The sequence below is a fragment of the Spodoptera frugiperda genome, chromosome 25 (assembly GCF_023101765.2).
Source record: "Spodoptera frugiperda isolate SF20-4 chromosome 25, AGI-APGP_CSIRO_Sfru_2.0, whole genome shotgun sequence".
NCBI lineage: Eukaryota > Metazoa > Arthropoda > Insecta > Lepidoptera > Noctuidae > Spodoptera > Spodoptera frugiperda.
Window position 1 is genome coordinate 14,965,699 of NC_064236.1, and position 25,701 is coordinate 14,991,399.

At 35.6% G+C, this 25,701-nt stretch overlaps 1 protein-coding gene across 6 annotated transcripts in view; it reads left to right on the forward strand.

Moving 5' to 3' along the window:
• The window catches only part of LOC118267897 (transient receptor potential cation channel subfamily A member 1), a 186,039-nt gene that overhangs the window by 25,417 nt on the left and 134,921 nt on the right, over nt 1–25,701 (forward strand). For all 6 annotated transcript variants that reach the window (XM_035582162.2, XM_035582178.2, XM_050703947.1 and 3 more), the window contains exon 2: nt 24,514–24,683. In XM_035582162.2, the coding sequence (XP_035438055.2) occupies nt 24,534–24,683 (150 nt within the window). In that variant the 5' untranslated portion in view covers nt 24,514–24,533. The remainder of the gene's footprint in view (nt 1–24,513; nt 24,684–25,701) is intronic.

Below are 25,701 nucleotides of genomic sequence, written 5' to 3' on the forward strand. Positions count from 1 at the left end.
TCAGAACCGAAGCATGATATCTCCCCAATAGTGTTCCATCGCTTATACGGTCAATAACGAAAGTGGTGGGACTGACATTCGCTTGAACTCTATTATGGTCCATCACGATGGGGAATGAACTCAAAAGTCTGTCCCTTTGTTGTATCATTTGAACCTTGAGTTTTTTACAATAGGTACTAAATCACCGACGTTATACTCGGGAGCTGGTCGCCGATGCTCGTCGGCATACTTCTTCCGAGGCTCTTGGGTTTTCTCGAGAAAATCACGAGCGTCCAAAAGTACAGTCGATATCTTAAGATAAGTGGTTATTTCACCCACAAGACTGTCATTCTCCACAATAACACACATCTCAGACAGTACATCTGCCGGCGCACGGAACTCGCGCGCAAAATTGAGATACGCGGGAGAGTGACCTGTGCCAGACGTCACCGCGGAATTCAAAGCGTAGCAAATAGCAGATAAATACATGTCCTACGTATTATGATCTTTACCCACCAGGATTGCTAATTGGGGTTTCAGATCGAGATTTTTACGTTCTACAGGATTGGCTTCAGGGTGGTTATAAGAAGTGGATGACTGTACTATCCCCATTACGTGACAAGTTTGCTGCACTAATGAATTAGACACCGTTGTCACTGATATGGCGTCGGGTCTCCATAACGTAAATATACACTTGTAACTTGTAACTCATCAAAATCATCGAAACACCTCGCAGTTTATGATTTGATAAGGATTATCAGAAAAATGTGTTTATTTAGGAATAAATGTAAAATGATATTTAATAGTGAGTAGTATGAAGTTTTTAAATCCTAATGTTAATGTTCTAAATGTATGTAATACCTACCTTAACGTGCAAATAAATATTTTGAGTTTGAGTTTGAGTTTGAAAAAAATTCAAATTAAGTCTTCATAGGTTTCGTATTTTGTGTAATGAGTAATTTTTACCCTGTATGGAATATGAAGGAAATGGGTAAAACAACACGTGTAAATGAAAAAAAATGTAAGAAACGTTTATTTAATAACTTGTATTCCCTCCGCGAGCTCTTATTGCTGATTCCATACGGTTCTTCATCGATCGGATGAGAGTCACGATCACATTTTGTGGTATATTATCCCATTCCTCTTGGATTGCATTTTGCAGCTGGCTAAGTGTTTCTGGGGCTGGATCTCTTGCTCGAATTCGTCTCTTTTATTCATCTCATAGATGTTTAATGGGATTCATGTCCGGGCTTCTTGCTGGCCATACCATAATGGAGATACCGACTTCGGTAAAATAATCTTGTACGACGCCGGTGCATTATCGTGCATGAATATGAAGTCGTTGCCAATAAAATGTGCATCACATGAGGTTCAAGACACTGTTCGATTTAGTGCAGGCAGCCGTAGCCCAGGCACAAAGGCGAGTTCCCAACAAACATTATGGCTGCAAATAGAGCTTACTTTAGAACCTAAAGTGTTATGAAGGTAGAATAGTAGCTGCAATTATAGATTGAGGCGACAAAAGAGTGTTAGTAATAAAATATAACGCTTATAGTAACAAAGCAAGTTTATAAGAGCAATGTATGGAGGTTAAACGCGTAGAGCAGCGATTATTATCCCTACAATACAGACCAAAGCTTCTGTGTTATAGCTTTGAGCGAATTTTACGACTATAAGATCCATATAAGAAATTAACATTAACTTCTAAAGTTCTAAGCAAGCTACCACAAACTCTTTCGGAGCGCTGATAGTTGCACAAAAGGAGCATTTAACGCTACTAGCTCTACAATGGTGTTCATTAAATCTTTTTTAACACCAAACTCCTAAAGGGATACAAAACTCCCTTGTATGATTTAGGGCTGAATAGTAGCGATATTTTTCCCTATTATAGAACTTATAGTGTCAAGTATAGCTTCCATATTACTTAAGGTTGAATTATTGAGTTCGTTACCACTTTAGTACCTCTAATTGGTCACGTGGCGTACGAACAAAAAATGGCGTCGCAACTTACTTAAAGATGAGGGTTCCGCATGTAACGGAAGTGATATCGCAACTGCAAGTTTTGATATTTCCGAAGAGGACCGATGTTATTACTCATTGAGTAGTGATGATGGGGATGAGCCGAGTGAATATATTATATTATGAAGTTTCTCTTTACTTCTTTCCTTTACTTCACACTATGTAACATTTTGAATAAAACGCAATTAGTGTATGTCATTTTTTTATTTCTTATGCAAAATCAACCTCTTATTCTAAACTAAAATTAAGATCAGAAATTGTTTACGTTATTAAATAACAATTACAATCGTTAAATGCGAATCAATTACTTTTTTACTGGAATAGTGACATGAAACATAACGTATTTATTCGTATAATTAGTTTTTGTAATAAAACATTTGCCCTTTAGGGAACAGAGAGTAAAGTTCCCTAAGAAAAGGAGGATCCTCCGACCAGGCGAGGTGATCGTGCCTGGCGGGCTTTCTGCCCAACTGTTGTTCGTTGGGATTTTCTATCCGTGTTAATTCGCATGTAAACTTCATATGTGTGATGCAGGATATTTATGACGTCATCCATTGATTTGCTCGTCGATAGTCTATGTGCGACTTCTGTCATCTGTCATCTGTCACTTGTCAGAGTGTCGCCACAGCCTTATAATTAAAATAGGCACTTTTACCTTCTATTAAACGAACGTTTAATGTATGATGGTCAAGCACTAAAATAATATACTCATTGTTGTTATTAGCCTAAGAAAAATAGCATTTGCATCATGATTAGGTACTTCAATCAACGTAATTATTCATATATAATAATAAATTCTCGAGTTCTCGTTCAGTGTCTTTATAAGTTGGAATATTGTTTCGTTTTACTTGGAACTTTATTTGTCGCCAATCCGGGTCTGGTAAGTAATCATCGCATTTAACAAGTTTTGAATTGTTTCTTTTAGGCCATTTTACAATGTTATTAGATTCCCATGTAGTAGGAACAATCCAGTGGCTGTATTTTCCTTTCTCTAATGTTCTTACAATTTTGAATGGCATTCTGAAATGGAAATATTATTGTTTAGTTAACAGAATTAAATTTAAAAAATATAATAACGTCTAAATCGTCTTGCTTTCTTATTTATTTTAACAACCTATAACCATATTTTTTATGATATGAAATAATGCTAATATCTACCTAGTGACACTTTTAAAACAGCGCAATCGAAGTTACTTAGTGAACAAATATTCAAAGGCTTTAACTTTAGATTCTAGCAGAATTTTACAGTATTTATGTATACTACGGATCCCCAAATTCATGCGCCCACCATTTTTAGATACCTAATGAAGTTAAGCAAAAACAGTAATACGTACGAAACGAAAACTTAATACAATGAAGGTATTTATTTTTCTAGCGTTCTAATCCCGACACTTAAGTGAATAGGCAAAGTTTTGCTACATATTTAGTAAAAAAATGTTTTGCTCCATGTGAAGCAAAACATTTTATTAGATAAATACACAACAAAGAGTGGGCGCTTCAATTATTTGCTAATAATATATACACATATTCACAGTAAACTTACCTTCGCAATGAAAATTCCGCTTCAGCTTCCACTAACAACGATTTAAAATAACACTCAACTCCGCCATTTATTTTCCACAATGTATGATGGTTTTTGATATATCATTCAGAAGTCATTTAAAAACGTTATAAAAAAACATACCGCATTAGCCGGCTATGAAAAAAAGTAAATGAAATTAATCCTTAGACGCTAAAATTTCTTATTGTAGATCTATTAGTCCAGTCATTTGGTAGTTTTACCTGGAAAGTTTTCCGGGAGTTTTGAAAATTGGTGAATTTATAGATTTGGGTATGCTCTTTTCGAATTTCAACTTTGCCACCTCGTACAACCGCCGCTCGCGCCGCCATATTGAAAAAATGACGGCTAAAAATGGTTTTTATTAATATCTCCGTTCCGACGCATTTTACGAAAAAATATTTATTTACAAAATTAAACTAGAAAAAATTTCCTACAATTTATGTATTGATAACTTTTTCATAAAATCAATAGTTTTTGGCGTACGAGCGCCGCAAAGTATTATTCATCTGCACCACCACGTGTACAAACAATGTGTGTTGTGCAGCAACGACTGTCGCAACCGAGGGCTGGGCTCGCTGTCATTGCAGAGGTAAATCCCCTGTTTGAGGAGTGGCTAGAGAGGCGCCATGGCGTCCTCACCTACCGCCTGACGCAGGTGCTTACCGGACACAGGAGTTTCGGTAGGATCCGGTTTTTGATTGGGCGGGAGGAAACGCCCGGGTGTCATCACTGAGAAGACCGCACGGAGGACACGGTGGAACATATAACATAACACATATAACATCAGAAACAGGAACCTACCGAAACTCCCCTGTTTGTACAACACACATTGTTTGTAAACGGTTTTTTATTAATATCTCCGTTCCGACGCATTTTACGAAAAAATATTTAGTTACAAAATTAAACTAGAAAAAATTTCCTACAATTTATGTATTGATAACTTTTTCATAAAATCAATAGTTTTTGGCGTACGAGCGTCGCAAAGTATTATTCATCTGCACCACCACGTGTACAAACAATGTGTTTTTTTTAAATGTATCAATTCTTAAAAACTAATTATGATATCTCGTTCAAATCAATTTTCTTTGAAAGTTTCCATTAAAATCTACAGCACATATTTTTTTAGTTTTCTTACTCACTTATTTTAAAAGTTAGAGGGCAGGACACATTCGATAGACCTCATTTTTCCACTTTGGAAGTGTCTATCTTTCAAACAATTGATTTTGACGAAAAATGGTTTTAGGAACCATGACGTATTTTTAATGGCCTATCCATAGACAACCATCACGGATAGGTTAGACGAAAAAAAATTTTTTTGAAGAGGTGCAGTGACCGCGCGCTCTCCGCCCTCTATCCCGGAAACGGTGCACCGTATAAAAAAAAAGTTTAGACAAAAGTTGTGGAGAATTTTGTATTCTACAATATTGGTAGTAAATGCAAAACCAAAAACCCATAGGAAATGAGACATTTCCAAAAAAGCGTAAAAAAACGTTTTTTGGGACCTTTGGACCTTAAAATTTAATAGTTGCTTACGTAGGTTTTGAGACAAGTTTCAGGCAGTCAATATACAAGTATATACAAAATTACAGCTGGGTATCTCAAATTCCGAGGTGAAATCCTAATTTGACTGGACTAATAATACTTTGCGGCGCTCGTACGCCAAAAACTATTGATTTTATGAAAAAGTTATCAATACATAAATTGTAGGAATTTTTTTCTAGTTTAATTTTGTAGGTAAATATTTTTTCGTAAAATGCGTCGGAACGGAGATATTAATAAAAAACCGTTTTTAGGCGCCATTTTTTCAATATGGCGGCGCGAGCTGCGGGTGTACGAGGTGGCAAAGTTGAAATTCGAAAAGAGCATACCCAAATCTATAAATTCACCAATTTCCAAAACTCCCGGAAAACTTTCCAGGTATCCCCCTTTTTATCTACCAAATGACTGGACTATATACTGCAACTCAAGGTGTTACAATTTACTTTATTGCAACCCTCTAACCGCTAAAACAGTAAGTAAGATACATCATAGATCTACTGTGCCCCTTACGGAGTTTATATTCATACATTTGCTCCCTTTATAGCGCTCAAAGTATCAGTAAGCAGCATGTAGCTCTACCATACCGCTTGAGGAGTCACTAGTCACTTAAATACTACTCTTACAGCGCTTTAAGTCTCAGTAAGCGCTACTGAACCTCTACAATTGCTCTACTATATCTCTTAAATTCATTCTGTAACTCCACTACATCGCCACTGTGGAACCTAAGGCTATAAGAACTTGTGCCCAATCCAGGGGTATAATAGAGTTATAGCTCGCTATAACTCACATGTGATAGCACTTATTGATGACCTTAGGATCTGTTTAGCTCCTTTATATATCTGTTATAACTCTTATATTAGCGCTTAATGTTAGTTGGGTTCTATCTTACCGTCGGCGCTGATTCCTCCCCAAACTGTCCACGAACCGCCACCATAGCTGACCTTTTCTTTAATGCAGCATTGTGCAAAGCGTTCTCCATCTCTTCTGTAGACCTTGTTCCTTCTGTCGTTACCATACAACATAATTTTACACTTATCAGAAAACAGTACTTTGCTCCACTGAAGGTATGACCAATTTAGGTGCTCGCGTGCAAAGTTAAGGCGCGCTCTTCGATGGTCTACAGTTAATTTCGGCCCATTCGCTGGCTTATGCGGTGCCAATCCTAGTTCCTTCAACCTTCTTCTTATTGTAGAGTCACTTACAGCTAGTCTTCGTACAACACGAAGCTGCTGCTGCAGTTGAAAGCGTTAAGGCGTCGATTTCGTAAAGAAGTTGTTACAATAAATCGATCATCTCGCTCCGAAGTGACCCGATTCCTGCCAAATACTGAACGGCTCGTGAACAAACCAGTCTCCCAATAGCGTTTGTAGACTCTATGGACAGATGATAAGCTTAGATGCAATCTTGCAGCCACAACACGCTGACCAAGTCCAGAATCCAGTTATGCCACCACTTGGGCGGCTTCTGCGGGCGAAGTATCCATATATATAAAAACATATTTTATACAAAATAAAAAGCAGACTAAAATTTTACATGTTGACGTCATGGTGTTGCCAAATTATATTGTTGTTTTATGCTTCTATCGACGAGTATTACTAGAAGTTTCATTTAAATCATATGAGTGATCTGTGACTGTATAATCAAAAGTGGATTGATACATTTTCCGTTTTATTTACGTCTACCATCTGCACATGTGTACGCAGGTTTGACATTTGACAATTTTTCTTTGTTGTGACAGCTCGACTGTAAATGTTTACAGACCGTGACGTCAAAACGTCACATAAAGTGTGATCATTGCTTTAGATTTAAAATAGGAGTAATGAAATAATAAGTTCTATATTCAGAAACCAGAATGAGTAACTGTTTGCTTATATTTCATCCAATGATTGCTACTCAATAAGAAAGTATATAATCAACTAGAACATGTCATGTTTAGTACCTACTTATAAGTAAATACATTGTAGTCTTTTTAAAATAGGGGCAACGATCCAGCCTCTAAAGCTGCCTAGAACTGTGATGTTAAGCGAATGTTTGAACTGGTAAACCATTTAAGCCAGAAAGTGTGCAGCCTTGCCCCAGTCTGGCCCATGTCCGTAAGGATTGAGGAGCCACATCAGATTTTTAAAATCTGATTTTACCATTATTTAGCAGCAAGGAAGCTGATTTTGCAGCACGAATTCTAGATTTAGCAGCAAGATATATAACTAGATATATTAATGCAAAAGTGGCTCCTCAATCTAAACGTTTAAATTGAGGAGCCACCTATAACTCGTTAAGTAATAGATGAATATTTTTGAAAATTTTGTATCATTTAGCAGCAATTTTGCATATTACCGTCTACAAATTTCGCTTCTGTGGCGCTAAAATGTAAGAAAATACAATACTTTTAGTATGGCTCCTCTATCTAAATTTAACAGGTGAATTTCTACTGGATATGAGCGATCAATTATTATATTCGACATAATGATCATTTAGTAGGTGTTGTGTTTGTTTTTGCAGTATAGGAATAAAATAGTAAAACAGAGTAAATTTTGTAGATGAACGCATTTTCTTTGGCTCCTCAATCCTGACGTTCTAATTATATATGTTTGACTGTACCCACCTGAGATGACAACGGAATCTAAAGCCAGAGATACTAGCATTTAGCAGAAATGTCTGCTAAATATATCTGCACAGTTCAGCAATGTATTTAATTTAGATTCTGAAAAAAACAATACTTAACTATTTTCTTGTAAATTCAGCGTGTAGGGTGACCACAGTTTGAGGGTATCTACAAATTATTATTTCTCTTACCAACCGACAATAATATTTATTTAACAAAGTGTTCATTAGCAGTGAAGTATTCTCGTTTGTATATTCACGTAGAAAATAAATACTTAACTTGGATTTCCTATAAATATAAAGTTAATCATCACGTTTGTGTCATCATAGTTGAATTGTGGGGATATTAATATGTGCAATATTGTGCAGTGATTGATAATTTAAGTGCAGTACGATATCCTGTTTTCAATGTAAGTACATTTTGTGCCGACTATTGCTATTATTTATATTTATTTATTTAATACGCAGTTATTATTTATATTTATTTATTTATTTAATAACCAGTTATGAAAATATAAATTTAACAAATTACTTATCTTGGTTTCATTTACGAGTATATGGTCACCCTACACGCTGAATTTACAAGAAAATAGTTAAGTATTGATTTTTTCAGAATCTAAATTAAATACATTGCTGAACTGTGCAGATATATTTAGCAGACATTTCTGCTAAATGCTAGTATCTCTGGCTTTAGATTCCGTTGTCATCTCAGGTGGGTACAGTCAAACATATATAATTAGAACGTCAGGATTGAGGAGCCAAAGAAAATGCGTTCATCTACAAAATTTACTCTGTTTTACTATTTTATTCCTATACTGCAAAAACAAACACAACACCTACTAAATGATCATTATGTCGAATATAATAATTGATCGCTCATATCCAGTAGAAATTCACCTGTTAAATTTAGATAGAGGAGCCATACTAAAAGTATTGTATTTTCTTACATTTTAGCGCCACAGAAGCGAAATTTGTAGACGGTAATATGCAAAATTGCTGCTAAATGATACAAAATTTTCAAAAATATTCATCTATTACTTAACGAGTTATAGGTGGCTCCTCAATTTAAACGTTTAGATTGAGGAGCCACTTTTGCATTAATATATCTAGTTATATATCTTGCTGCTAAATCTAGAATTCGTGCTGCAAAATCAGCTTCCTTGCTGCTAAATAATGGTAAAATCAGATTTTAAAAATCTGATGTGGCTCCTCAATCCTTACGGACATGTCTGGCCCCTGTGATTTCTAATTTGGGACCAAACAGACTGCACTGCTCACATCAGATGAAGTTATTATCACCTCCTCCATCTCTGGCATAGTTTCACACCTCCGCTCAATATCACATATCCAGTCATACTCTGTATGGTTAACAGTCACCGACCAGATATTGCGCCACAATGTGTTAGTGGCATCATCATCCGATCGCCGCCCGTCAGTCATATCTTGGTTGGATCGTTCCCAATCTCTGTATACCCACCTCTGATCTCTTTGAAACATGCGATGCAAAGCACTCCTCAGTCGTTCATTGCACTGAGTACTTACTTGTTCAACCCTGTCGTCCTATACTCCAGCGACAGGAGAGGTCAGTCTCAATTTTGTGACACTGTAGGTATTTGTGCCACCGATTGTAGTGGGGCGGTTGACATCAGACATCACGGTTACGCAGTGCTTTTAAGTGTAGCCGATGAAGTGCAGCCTCGTCCAATCTACGATTGCGTTGGATGACCGTTGCACCTGATCCCAGCGTCGTTAAGCCGAGACGTTGACGGATGGTTCGACTACCTGAAACATCGACAGTATCCTTTCACGGTAAGAGGTTGGTAGGTTGGTTCCTCCCTCTGTAGCACCGTAGTAAGCGCGCATGACGTTCTCATTTCTAGATTGAGACCATCTCATGCGCCGCGCACAACCACCGGTCCGTCAACATGACCGTCCCGGGATCTGTTGACCCCTGGCTCCAAAGCCCGTCGATGGCCGGCCTCTCCCCGGCCGACGTACAGGTGGCGGCGACTGGTAAATATTGAAAAATACGGATAAACAGGCAGGGGGTGACTAGCAAACTCAATTAATGGGCCCCCGGAATCGGCCGTTAGCATGTAGCGACAAGGGGGCAACATACGTTGAGCTGCTTGAGGAAGGAGAGGCATCCCACGGCTATCAGAGCAATCCCGGAAGTACGGTCAAGACCCCTACCAGCATCTTACTGGGATACATCCTTCCCCCAAGTGGAGTTGAAGGCAACTCCACTCTTGCGATCTCCACTCCAACCAGCCGATTAAGGCAGGCGAGGCCACTCCGGATAGTCACGAGTACGGAGTTAAAAAATAGGGCCTCTCCCGGTCAGGGTCAGGTTCGTAGTCTCCCGTTCATGTCGAAGAAATTTTGCAAATAAAGATGTTTTTGTAATTGCTCTTTTCTCTTTACACTCTACTTATCATTAATTCATTCATTTGTTTTCGAGAATTTTGTAAAAATAATTTTACGTTTCTGGGTAGCTAATAAACCAAGGAAGTTTTTCTAATAGTTGGTACGCAGTTTTCTATTGACCAAAATAGTGACACAAAACAAAATTTAACAATAGCTACAAGTCAATGATGTGTGTTCTAAACTACAGTCGATCCTGGGTAAATTCTTTCACCTAAGTAAGTTTGTAAGTAAAAAAGTACTGTATGTATTGTATTTCGCACTTGCCGACTCACTAATTAGTTATGGCTTGAGTAGTTATGGGCTTACATTTAAAACACAATTAGATTTAATTAAACAGCTACAGATTAGATTGTGTAAGCATCTTGTTAGCAAAAAGGTGAAATTAAAATATAAACAGAATTACGACGAATTACTAAAATACCGAAAGATAATACCAGTGCATGAAAAAGTGGAATATTTAATAGCTGTAGAACAATACAATATAGATAAATACAAAGAAGCTGTAAATCATAAATATAAAACTAGGAATGCTGCTCAACGAAAACTTGTAATACCGCATGTAAAAAACTATTATGGCAAAAGGACCAGGCAATATTTAACACCAACAATATTTAATAAGATAGATATTTTAAGGGACTCGAACAAAATTAGTAATATGTGTAGTTTGAAAAAAAGACTGAAGAAATACTACTTAAAGGATATAAAGATATAAAAATATAATGTACCTAAGAATATATAGATATGGAGATATATATATATATATATAAGATAAATATGAATATTAACAATATGTATGTGATAAGTTTTTGTTTTATATAAAAAAAGTATTAAAGTAGATAAGTACATAATAATATAAAAGATATAAGAATAAGAATTGTAAATTAAAGAGCGCCATTATCGCCAACAAACTGACTTACAGTTTGGCGATTTTTGTATGTATTTTTATATGTATGTTTTTAGTGAATAAACGATTTAAAAAAAAAAAAAATTTGATAAGAAATTATTTGCTATTTTAAAACGAATGATATTTCTGCAATTATTAGTATTTATAAATGATAACCGATGTGTTGACAACTGATTAAAACTAAAACTACTAAAATCCAACCAGTATTTTTTTATTTATTGAAGTTTTTGTAATCAATTCGGGATTTTTTTACCAAAACAAAAATGTTGAATATCTCAGAAACTAGCCACTTTCCGCCCAAGGACCTCAGGGCTAATTTTGTAGGAAATTAGTTGTATTGTCACCTCCCGAGAGGAATACGTCGAATTCAAAGTCACCCTGTATAATAAAAGAAATACGATCTCACTATGTAGCCTATAATGTTAATAAATAATGGTACTATGTCTCCATTCCCGGACGTTGTTTTTTTACAACTCCCAAATAATTATTCCAAATGAAAACAATAGTAAATCCTCTAACCCCGATACAAACAACATTCAAGTAAATTAATTACAATTTTCACCTCGAACTGGCATAGTACACATAACGTTAACCCAACCCTACAATGGCGATTGCCCAACCATCCAAATTATATACATTATGCTTTTAATTAATTTATGAAGTCCCAATAGAACCACGTGGTTCTACACGCTTCGTTCTTTAATCAACGACTTACGAAGGTAATGGATGTGACAACTATTGCCACTGAGTTCGTAGTAATAAAACATGTTTTTTTCAGTTGATAATATAATACACAAATATACCCAAATCAATCACAAATTTTGAAAACAAAACTAATATAACAATGCAAGTCTACCCCGAAGGGGTAGGCAGTGGTGCACATTATGGCACGTAATGCCACTGTACAATGTATACCTACATTTCACAATTTATGAAGTAAGTCTCATGTAATAAGTGGTGAGCTTATTGCCAATTTTTTTTTTACTTTTTTAAATTTCCTGTTGTTATTTTTTTTTAAATAACAACTTGAAACGATATTTTAACTCTTAATTACTAGTGTAATTTCTTACTTCAATTATATTGGTAGCAGCTCAATATAATTTTATAATACATCTATCAAGTATCTAGTTTATATATTTAATTTTCATATTATACAAAGATTTAAAAAAACAACATAAATAAAAACCTCCCACTGCAAGCCATAAAAATGCACCCACATTAATAGAAACAACCAGTGTTGAAAGAAAATGTATCAAAATACCGCATCCCTGCATTTCTATCATTACAGTAGTTTAGTGATTGAATGGCTTAATCAACGCTTGAAGCCTTGCGTCGCCTGTACCATTATAATTTTAGGGTCGAATACCGTGTATTCTTTGTAGCTCTATTTACTCGTATATGGCTATTCGGGGCTACGTTCATTGGTTTATTGGTCCTCAGGGTGCAGATGAGCCACGATATTACATGTCTAATAAATATATATAAAGGTTTTTAATTTAATCTTTGAAATACAAACGAGTGTGGATGTGATGTAAACAAGCACGGCTTCAGGTGTAAATGGCCTGAATTTAGCAACACGTTGTCAGCAAACGTGGTTCTATTGATGATATGTCTTATAGATTCTGTTGACAGATTTTTGCTGAGACAAAAATAAATGGTGGTGGTGTTAATTTTAGGGGTATTGTTTGTTATAATGTTAGAATAAAAAGTAATATAAGCGCGTGGATGTAAGCAATTATCATCACTGGTTTATGATGTATTTTTTTTGTTTTCTTTACATCTTTGCCTTATATGCCATATAACCATAAACGATGGTATTCATTAACAAAATGTTAAATTGATTGACTGAAAATGAACTAACAATTGATTTCAGTAAGTTAGTCTTTACTAACTTCGAACTTTCTAAATAATGTCACAATACTAAAGCTTAGACTGACAGGCTCGGCTGCCGCAACTGCACTTAATAAATAAAAACAGTTAATAATTGTGACCATTTATCATCATCGATCGGCAGGGGGTCTCCCTGGAACCACTATCACTAGTCAATTAGGATGCTACCCGTACAGTTTGCTCTATGACATCACCCTCGACTATACAGTACATATAGCTAAAGTAATTGACGTAATGGACTATACACGAGGAAGGAAACATTCAAACTGGTTTATTAGGTTCTTTAGTAAGGAAAAACACGGCTCTCACCATCTCCTCTGACATCTCTCCTCCTGTAGACTATTTGCAATAAGGTGTAACAGGTTGCTAATCATCAATATCATCATTAACATTAGAAGCAATAAATCTTTTGCCTATTTAGTTTACAAAAGTCCAAAACAATGGAAGGAAAGACAGTGAGTTTATACTTTTCCTAAATTAATTACATTAGGTGGGTTGACAAATTGGTGCGGGTCGGTACTAATCGCGCAAGTATAGTATTTTTTCAATAATAAAATAATCATTGTTGCTTAGGCAGCACCTGTATTTTTATGTCTGCACCGATCGGTACCGACACGTAGGTAACTACAGATCGCCTTTAAGTACCAAAATTAAATCTAGAATATATCTAAAAATCTATTCTTTCGTCTAACGGATGTCTACTGGCGCAATCTGTATGGTGTTGTATGAATTTTTTATTTTTAGGAGTAGAGAGATAAGACATAGTAGGTATATAGGTATAAGTAAAATAAACTAAAGAATTTTATTAATTTTGTACTGAAAATAAATAAAAAACATCAAAGTTTTCTCTACAAAACGCTGAACGAAACGCAAGAGCTGAGTAAATTTTATTTATGTTCCAACCACCACAAACGGATTATTGCGACGTAGTCAAATTAGGACGAAAATCCGCTAAGTTTGTAAAATCCGACCTTTGAATGTAACATCACGTTTGAAGGTGTAAAGGGTTTGGGAATTTGTATTTTAATAAAGCTTATATTAAAGAGCAAAATTGTATAAACCTGGAAATTGTTAATATCGTCGATTGAACCGTCAAATTGTGAGATCATTTAGAATGTATAATTAGTCAAATATTTTGGCAGATAATTTTTCTTCTCAAAAATGTGTGAAGTGTGTAATTTTAATTAGAACGACGTATGTGTGCTTAAAATACGAGTAGTGTATTCTTTAATGAAGAATTTTCGATTCTAAGAAGTCAACCGGCTGTGTATTTGGATCGAGATGGTCTTTGATCTTTTCCCTGACTTTGATTTATGAATAATTTTTCGATAGCATTTTATTATTCTTCGTGAAGCAATGTCATATTTACAGTCTTAATCATAGAATAACGTCTATAAAATCCCTAGTCATGATGTAAACTCATCTATCAAGTTCCCTTCTGTTAGTTTTGTCATTGGTTGTAAATATTCAGTATCACAAGCGCGTGCTATCTTAAGATTTTATATGCAAACAGCGTGTGAGATTCCATTATTCAATGTCTCACAGAATGAAGTATATGAAAGATACAAAATGTTCAATAAAAATGTGATTTTTGACATCTGGTCCTTTATATGATCTTCGAGTTTTTTCTAATAATAATTTAACTTAATTAATTAATTATTTATTTTTGTTTACACTCAGAAACTTGGTTCCGTCTTAATACCTCATAGAGGTGAGTTTAACTTTTTGTTTTTTTAAAACGTTGCCCCACATTAGGATTCTCTCCTGTGTCGTGGGTGCGTTTACAAAAATACAAGTTCACATACACATGCCACCCAGACACGAAACAATAATTTGTGGATCACACAAAGAGTTGCTCCGTGCGGGAATCGAACCCGCTACACTTTGCACGGCAGCAGGTCGCCCGACCACCGCACCAACCGTGCAGTCTTAACTTGAGTTCATAGGTCCATATATTTGTGTCCATCGTCTATTTGAGTGTATATTTAGAATACAATTTATACCACGCAAAGTTTCTGCACCGTGTAAGTACCGAGAATTTTGAAAAAAATAATAAATCCCGTACTTTTGCCTACTAAAGAACTAAAACCGAAAACACAAATCACATTTTGGACTACTAACTCAATCATAATTACCCGTCTTTGTGTGCTGGTTGATTTTTAATCAAATAATTACATCTGTTGCTAACTAGCGAATTCATTGCCAACGGTTACCCAATTTGCGTGGCAACATGCTAGACTAACTAACGTTTGAACTTCGGACAAGGTTACGTAGGTACTGAATAGAAATTCCTATTGTCCATAAAAATGTCTATCCATGCTATTTTTGTGTAGGTCAAGATCAGACAGTCCTTATATTAATTATCTACAACTTATAATAAATCTGTAGAGAGGTCAATTCTGTACATGAAATATATTTACAAAATAACTATCAGCGGGTGATTAGTGATCGATACTGACGCCAAAAATGCAATCAGATTTTTTTTTGTCTGTCTGTTGTCTTTTTTTTATGAAAAGTCTGACTGTATGTTCCTTATAGAAACAAAAACCACTCGACAGATTTCAACGAAACTTGGTACAATTGTTCTTCATACTCCTGGGCAGGTTGACATATGACAGGCTGTATACTTTTCATCACGCTACGATTAGTAGGAGCAGAGCAGTGAAGGGAAAACAGGAGAACTTACTCCATTTTTTAAGCTTCCGTCGCGTGTGCAGCCTTAATGGTTAAAGCTACACAGAAATCATGTATGACGGAAATATTCTCCTTAAAATTGCCTATTATACTTATTATAATATTAGAAGGCTTGACCTATATTACTTGAAATTTCAACGCGTATAAAACCAGTATTTACATAATTTTTTACCCTTCCGTGTTTAATTAGTCATATATCTTTGTTTAACCCAGACATGAAGTGTATCATCTTATATTTACCTACAACAGTTTGCGGTCCTTTCTCGTATCATCTGTCCTTAGGGAAATATCATCTAACTACAAACAGCATTGCTAGGGTTACATAGGTTTGCATGTTCTTTAAATTGGATTATTACCGTAAAAAATATTATTCTTAATGCATTAAGGAAGACAAGGTTGACAGACGACCTGATCAAAGTTGCGGTCTGGATGCAAATCGCTTCCAATTAATTGATCTGAAAGTCATTCAAAAAGTATGCTAATTATTGTTAAAAGTGGTCTCTTTGTTGCATTAAAAAAAAAATTAACGAGTAAAATCTTTTATTTTCTAGAAGGCGGTCGTGTTATGATCTTTGAGCGGTCACGGGCCTAAATTAACTTGTAAACTCAAATTAGTTACTTAAAGTAGTAATAACTAGTCGAAGTAGTTAAAATACTTTCGCATCCAGGTCATCACATCGAAACTATATCAGGGCATAACTTTCCATCCCTAAGGATCCCGAGGGCCAATAGTCAGGATTTACATAGGTTAATACACTTAGAGTCATTCACCCTTTTAAAACCGTAGCATTTTAGCATATTTCTTTTTACCAAATGGAATAAAAATCATCAGAACTAATTCGTTTCTATGTGTATTTCATCAGTTATTAATAAGGGAAAAGAAAAAAGAAATTGTCGTAGGAGCCGATAAAGGGACTGCATATTTCTTGACAGACATTGGGCAGCAGCGCCCTCTGATAAACCTGAACACCTATTTTTAACTGCGATCTTTAAGCCGCCTGTCAGGCGTGAAGATAAGTCTTGTAATAGGCCAATGAACTCTTATGGACTTTTGATGTCAAAAAGGTAAAAAACTCAACATAACTACTATATTCATTATTCTACCTCTTTGGTTACAAATCCAAATAGTGAGAATAGGGCTTAGAGAATGGCTCTGGTAAGAACATTGATTTTAAAACTCTCAGTTACAACATGAAAATCAATGTCATTTACTTTCTGCAAAAAATTGCCATCTCCTACACATTTTCTCATAGAATAAAGAGCATTTCCACCACTCATAAAAACTGTAATCGGGGTCACTAATATACACAACATGGTTTAATTGTCTACTCCTACTCACATTACGACGAAGACGCCCACTGTAACGCCAACTTGATATCGCTATTTATACCTATGACAGTCATTTGTAGTTATCTTATCGTTATCTTACACTACAACCTTTGCTAGTGGGTCGTGGGTGCGTTCCATCAAGCATTATCCCATCAATAGGTAATCCAGCAGTGAACTCTCATGGACTATGAAAGTTCACTGCTGTCAACTGCTGCTGTTACTTATTGTCTTTTTTATGTTTAGAAACATTTTTAACTTACGATATATTGAAATAGTGTAGCTTTTTTGTCTGAATCTATCATTCTGGAATCTGTTGAACGAAATAGTCCATAAAAGTCCATTAAGTGACCGAATGCTGAGAAGAAGGAAAGCAGCTCTCAATCTCAATATAAAGAGATGTAAGACAAAATTAAGTTCCTATTAAACCCTCCAGTCCTCTTAAATATTAAATTTCAACGTATGTCCTTTTAGCTATTGAACACATTTTATGATGTAAGGATCATAAAATGTGTTCAAGGTTGAAGCAAAACAAATTAAAGTTGATTGATCACTATGTGTCCTTCAAACCGCGCTCGTGTCGAATAGTTTTACAATTTTGCTACCAATATCACAAAAATGTGCAAAATTCTATCGTCTTTCTTTTAAAAAAAAGATTGTGTTGTAAGTTTGTTGTAGCTAATCTATACGTATAATAAATTTGTAGAAGGGTCAATTCTGTTCATTGAAAACATTGAAAAAATAAATAGCAGCGGGTGTCACTAGATCGATACCAAACCCAAATATGCGATAAAATCATTTTTTGTCTGTCTGTACGTTCAGGCATCACGTGAAAATTAACGGTTCGATTTTGATGAAACTTGGTATAATTATTATACTGGGCATAAAATAGGATACTTTTTATCCTGGAATAATACGTAGAAAAAAATCTTAATTTTTCAGTTTTATCCATAGACGTTGTTCTGAAGAACCGCGAACACACGAGAAATCTTCATGTTCATATTACTGACAAGCTCACTAACAATGTTGTGTATGCTGAAGCTCTCAATAAATTTTCTGTCGCATTGTCACGATCACTTTTTTATTTTTGTTAACTTTTCGTCACTGTCAGTAAGTTACTGCTAGTCTGCTGTCAGTAATTTAATGCGAGCTAAACAGCAGTAGCTCAATAGAGGGATCTCCTTAATTATTATCACTTCTATTGTTGACAGAAATATAAATCTTCTAACCTTTTATTTTCCCGTAGAAAGTAATAAATTTCACATAGATACAACAAAAACAATTGGTCAGAAAGTTTCTGTGCTCCAAAATTCATCTGAACTTTCCGGTCTTCCCTAGTATCTTTGACCTCAATAGAGTATTCTTGCGGTTGTGACGTCAATCAAATCAGTCAAGTAAGACATTCGTTTCTCAAATCGATCGCTTCGAGATTGAATTTTACTTAAGTAGGTTGATTGAACTTTCGAACGTGCACCGTGCAGTTTCTAGATAATGCTGATATGCAAGGGTAGATCAGTACAGACAGATACTACTACATTACAGCTTTACACATGCCATAATATTAGATTTAGTAGGGTTAGGGTTAGTAAAATAATACTCATTTAGTAATGAGTACCACAGACAAAAACAAAACACCTTCTAAGGAAGGTGTTTTTTCCTTAAAATGCCCAAAATTCAATTTATGTGGTACCTTTTTTTTTTTTTTTTTTTAGGGTGGAAAATCATCCAATGACTTCTCCCGCCTTGGGCGAGGCGAGAGGGAGTGTCAGACTCTTACTGACTAAAAACCACCCCGTTCCTACTCCTGCCCGTCGAGCCGGAGCCCCGGTAAACCCGCTAGGTTGTCCGCAGCTCCGGATTAGGCATCAGCCCTACTGGGCCCCATCTGTGGTGGTCTGATGGCTCTTTGAGGCGCGCGCAGAACGCGACGCGCCGCACGCACGGGTCGGGTTCTGGTCGGGCGGCGAGCTACCCTTGCTCGTCGTCCGCAGACCCGCACTTACGGTGGCCGGAGATCGTCGCGCGATCCCCGACGCCCGGAGTGTCTCTCGCGACGGCTGGGGCGTGAAGAGGTTCGTTCTTTCACGCGCCCCGCCTCCTCCTTAGCTAGCATGACTGCTTCGCAGAAGGAGGAGACGGCATCCCAGTCCCCCTCGCTCCGCACCATGGCTTGTATCATTGCCGGACGCGAGAGGGTGCCGTCGCCGACCACATCCCTGAGGATACGGCGGTGCTCAGCCCACGCAGGGCAGACCGCAAGTTATGTGGTACCTACCTCATATGAAATTATCGGCAAAGTTTGTTGTCTAATATTTTTTTCATTAACGGTTTTCTAGTTACAATTCACTACTGGTGCAATACAAAGAAGGTCTCAGAAACGTCATTACCGTTTAATTAGCAAATGTATTTTGACAGTAAGTAAAGAAAAACATTGTTTAACAAAATCTATTAGTGAAATGACAGAATAAAATTGTTGTGCTACAAAATTGTTATCTTCTGTTTGCTCTACCCCTAAGATTTCAAAGAACAGCGAATGTGGCTTCGTTTTAAAAGTTGATTTAAAATATTTTACTACCAACACGAGTGAACTTAGTATTGATAGAGGGAAGGGAGTATTTGGAACCGAGCAAGACAAAGTAATGAAGACAAATAATCCAATCGTCGACTATGCAGAATTTGGATTCAATTAAGCGAGGATCTCTATTGAATGACCCTCAGAATTAGGTTGACTTCGTTGGTATTGATTCCCGTTCAAATTACAATTTACTGGTAACTAAGAATAATCCTTGTTTGTGAATATCTATCGATGTGCCCATCATGATGAGTAGTTTCTTCATAGATTTAAATTTCCCTAATGTATAAGCTGCAGTGTATTATTGATCACTTGATAACTTTTTGTTGTTATACAGGGTGTCCCTGAAGTCGACGTCCAACAGGCACCAGATGATCGGCTAGGTTCCAACTGTTATCAGAAAAACGACGAATGCTGCAAGCGAAATCATGAGTAGACAGACAGTGTTGTTTGACAAGAGATCCTCGCTGATTTTCAACATGATGATAACAAATCGCGTGCAAAGTTTTGTCTTATGCATACGAGGTTGTAACGTATGATTTGAGTACACAGGAAGAAATTTTAGTAAGGTCAAATAAATTCATCGAAACGGAGTTTCCTTGAAAAATCTTTTTTTGTGCCGAATTTAAGAAATAATGTGCAAAGTGCTATACCATTTTATAATCCTTATTAAATGCGCCAACTTTGGTGAAATTTGCCACTACTAGCGCCATACGTAAATTATTCAGTACAGTCACTTAAAGTAAGGTGAAAATTTTATTCAGAGTATTTGGTTCCTCTAAAACTGACAATGTTTTCCAATCTAAAGCAGTTGACAAAGAATTTATGATTCCATAATACTGGAGCACTACTCAGGATAATGTAAGGAAGACTACAGACGAAAAAATAAAGATTTGTGGCAACAAGAGTCAAAAGACTGGCACAGGGTGTACTTTTTCGTGAATAATAAATAAGTTATTGTAATTTAAAAAGTGTAGGACTTAGAATTTTTTTATATTTTTCTAATAACATTTGGATCCTTGCCGATCGTCTGGTGCCTGTTGGACGTCGATTTCGGGGACACCCTGTATAGGATCCATTATAATAGTGAAGGATCCCATCTACAACGGGTACCACCGGCGACATTATTGGGATTAAAAAACTTACATGATGTGTCCCATGGATATGGATGTCCCATGGAACATCAAATGCAAAGTGAGACAGTTTGATTATGAGATTGGTTCAGTGAACAGAAAAAGAACATAGAGAACACATTAGTATTTGTTATACCATATATGTAAGTTAAAACCAAATTACAACACATTCGCCGATTCTTAATGGACTTTATTGTATTAGATCTTTAGGAGAAAAATGAATGTGATCATACAACACAGAGACTAAAGTAGGTTAAAAAGTAGTCTAGATAACTACCTACTTGTACATTAAAGACATTATTTTTACTTTTTTCTTTAGATACTTCAGACCACCGCCGTCCATTATACTTACATCGATTCTACGGTACTTTATATTCTGGAGAGAATCTTAGAACCGATCGCGAATAACTTATAGTTTGGTATAAGTATTATGTTTGATAGTAAAACAATGGCAATGCAACAACACTAAGAACAGTTACTCCACATTTAAAATTGTATGTTTGCTTATTTAATTCGAATTCTGTTTTAACGAAACATATCAAGTTGTTGCAGTGATTAAAGAAAAACAGAATTTAGGAAAAGAAAGCTACCTTGATAGTTGCTGGCTGAACTAATCACCATAATACTGCGTAATAGAAGATATCTGTGGAAAAAAGACTATTCTAGTCATCTGGTTACTCAGTAAGCTACTGTCTCAGTTTTGATTGTCAAAGACAGTCGCTAGGAAACTACGGTTTCTTTATATTGTCATTTATCAGCAATATTTATAACAATGCTTTAGCACCGAATTAAGAGGATTAAAAATAAACTTGACTTGATGTGGGTCAGTGGTGGCTAAAAAAAGGTATTTAGGATGCAACATCACCCCTATCAGGTTTATCCACAAGTAAATATATCTATTAGGCAAAAAGAGAGCCAATTTTGTTCATTAACTCTGTACTTTAATACCAAAAGTAAATTGAATAAAGACACGTGTATGTCTCCAAGTCTGATTGCTATGAAACCTTTTGGCTTATGCAATACGAACTGTGACTACGACTTAAATATTGGACACACAATGTGTGGCCATACGGAATTTAATAACCGAGTCTTGTGTATCAAAACAAGGGTCTGTTTGTATGTCCAATTAGCTCTGAGGGCAGCGTGTTGAACTATATTAAAAATGGTTTGATCAAATATTGGTCATTGGTAGCAAGTTAGTTAGAGTTAAAATTGAACGTTTCAAGTTAAGATTGTGGAAGCAGAGCTTGGTTCAATGTAGTATATACTTATATACATATTAATTGTAGCTTTCGAGCTAACTTCATGTTTTCTGAGATAAAGAATTCAGAAAGACCGACAGATAATAAAATTACAAAAATTCTATTCAAATGCTTATAAAAGTTATGTTTTGTCTTTGGATCTGAAAATACCTATCCTATTTTTCTAACTTTAATATTTTAGAGGAAATTGGTAAGCACATTAAGCCACAAGGGCACAAGGGCTGCAAAATACTTACGAGTATCTCGTAATTTCATAATGTCAGGTCAAAGAAGTAACTGTGTGTATGAGGCAAAGGTTAAAAAATAATAATTAATTGAAATTCTTTATAATAGCTTTACGTTTAAAATGTTTGAAGAAATTCTAAACTTAATTGTATCCATCCATTAGAGAACGAAAAACGCCAATAAATCGAGACAAGTTTTACAGAATGGAACATGATTGATGAAACTCTTAGTATAATTAGGTACAACAGGGGCATTAGCATATTGAATTGGCTCACCTTAAGAACTTTTATAATATATAGAAATTTTCCAATAACTGGATGTCTTTACGAGACATTTACTTTAGACGTGGGTGCAGCATTAGTGATGCATTATTTTCTAGTAATCGACAACTCTACAATTACGGTGAACGGTAGTCTCCTCAGACTTGAAGGCGTGGTACCATTACCCGATGAGCGATGTTTGATAAGCCACGTCAAATTGCACCGTAAATTGATTAATTTGTATAGCTGGTAGCGAAAACAAATGTCGCGTGTATTTTGTCCTTAGGACTCTTGTAATTGACTCGGGCACGTATGTAGGTACTATTCGGTCGTAAACGTGTACCTAACAATTAAGTAAATACTATTTAAATTAATATTCTGGTAGGTATGCTTACGTCACAATAGTTATACGTTGGAAGAGGACTTTAACCTTAAGTAATTATTAAATATGGAAGCAATAATTTAATTGGTCGGTTCCTGTAATTTTTTGTCAATCCGCTAGAGTCTAAGCCGTGGGTAGAATTGGGCGGTTAGTCCCTCGATAGTGATGTCAAAAACACGTGAATAATGGCTTTTATTTAATTTTTAGCATTTTTTTCCATGTTTACTGTTTACTGCATGTTTACTGATCAGTGATCAGATTATAAAAAGTTAAGCAGAAGAAGAAAGTAAAGAGAAGACCAAAATTTTTCAGAGTATGTATTTATAAACCTCCAAATATTAGATAATATTTTTTTTTTTGTAGAAAATGGTATTTTACTGCTACATAAGTTTGTCATTCCTGTTATTTGAATTTACTGACCCAATGAACTAGTTTCATACATAAGAAATAATAACCAGTCTAACTGTACAAGACAGTATGATTATCAGTCCTACAAGACAGTATGACTTTTGCGCACTTTTTTATCGTAACTACAACAAACATTTATTTATTTATTTAACTTTTTGCAACATAATGTACAATGGTGGGCTTTAATGCCATAGGCATTCAACAGTCATACCTACGTGCAGTTCAATGTCCTCTACCTCTTGTAACTCAAACAAAAGCTAAACGGTTATTAGTATTGGTAAAAGTTTGAGATAAATACTATCTGTTATAATCACAGAAATATATAAAATACCTAGAATATACCGTTGTGATACTTTTGTCGAAAATGTTTTTTAGTTTCCGCCCGAATTTGGCCCTCTGCCAGGCTTCTCTAAAAAAGTTGGTCTCGTATATCTTAATTTCTGATATCTGCGAACTTTGATGTTTCATAAGTTCACTGATGGGCATAATTTTATTTGAAGTTGCGTTTATAATATAAGATTATACGGCATTTTTGCGTCACTGCGGTTTCTTTTTGTTGTAGTAATTTGAGTCGACGGTTTGTCAAGTACTTCTACTAATTATGTGGTGTCATTGACACGTTTTGTTTTTGGTATGGCTAGTGGGAGCAGATATTTTCTTTTCGTGTTTGTTTGTCGTATATTATTGTAGATTAAATGTTGATTTTGGAATGAGTCAATGTTAACTGTCACTCATTTCATTAATTAATTTTTAATAAATGTTTGTATAGGTAACTGGAATATATCTTGTCCTAATTTAAAAATATTTTTATTACACTTTCGTACTGTGTATAACTATTGGATGTATGTACCTAAAAACACACTGATTTAATGGGAGAACTATACGAAAACAAATGTTGTCTTTATTCTTATCTATATATTAATACGTGATGCAAAAACTTTATACCCCTTTTTACGAAAATTGCGCGGACGTAGGAGCATAAAATTTGGTACACTTATAGTTTATGTGTAGGAGAAGTGCAGAACGCTAATATTTTTCAAAAATAATGTTTTATTTATTGATTTAATGTACTAAAGTACATTACACACACTACCATGCATAGTATCTGATCGTATTTGACAAAACGTCAAAATCGACAGTTCTCACGTCTTATATGAATAGAGTTTTATAAAAGAGTTTGTTTGAGTTTGAGTTAAATAAAAATTATCCTTGAACGTATGTTAAGTGGTATTGTAAATTAAATCGTATATGGTCGAATTTCGACCACTAGGCGACCACTAATAATCATTATTATTTGAAACACAGATTAATGAAAGGTTTATTTGTTCCAGAGTCTAATGTTATATCAACCATGTGGCTGCTAGGAGGTGGAGCGGCTCGACCAGCTCAGCAGCGCGCGTGCCGAGGCCCTGCAATCCTGTCAACGCCTGATGGTGCCATGCCTTCTGTGCAAGTCATTACTCACAACTTTTCTACCACACCACGGAAACGGGGACTAGCGGTAAGCCAACATTAATATGCAGTATCTTCTTCTTACTGAGATTACCCACGGGTACGGGTAAGCCTCGCATAAAAATGGCTCTAGTGTATCGCCAGTACTTGTTTTTGTATGCTTAGTTGTGAGTTTGTCACTTTCTAAGCCGACATCTTCAAATCTAGTCTTGTTGAATCCTACTTCTTAGTTCTAGTCAGCTATTTGATTACCTATGTCATTAGATCACCACGGGACACTGAACTTACACCATCTGAAACCTGACAGTAAATTCTTTGCTTTCTAGATTATGAAACTAGTATTATTCTGCAAGTCGCATTTGGTCACATTTACCTTTCACTGATCACTCCAAATGAAAACCGTGTGGTACTGATCTGAAATCAATGCATAGAAAGAGCTCTGTAACTATGAAATAACAAGCGGTGACCCTTGAATCTCACTACAGCTGGTACACTATTGAACAAGATTTTACTGATATTAAGATCACATAAGTATAACTTGTTTGGTAATACTATCAATCACCAAAACTGGCACCACTACATTTTCAACTACCTTTCTGGGGCAAAATAAAGAAGATTTTATGTTATATCAGCAAATCAAGTTCAGCTCTGTACTAATCCTAACTTATACAAATAATTACACATGTACACGGAAAAATCTGAGAGGAAAATGTCCAAGCCAAGTAAATCCCAAAATGTAACAACTTTCCATTATGTGAACAGCCTTCTGTTAACCGACATAAAGTACCTACATATAAAAATTACCTACGTAAACGAAGGCGTTCAAGTTTGCATTTAAAATACGCAAAGTATGTCGTAAAAGTAGTTTATTCGTAAAACGTTTGTAGGTACAAGATAAATACGGGTTTACGCCTGCCTCAGTTGCCATTATACATTATTGAACATGTTGTTCACGCAAAATTCGCCCATATAACACACGCACAAAGACCACAGTGCGTCTTTGGAAATAATTTGTTAGCCAAACATTTGCTTTTTATTTTTGTAGAAATTATTTTGTTGTAACAAGA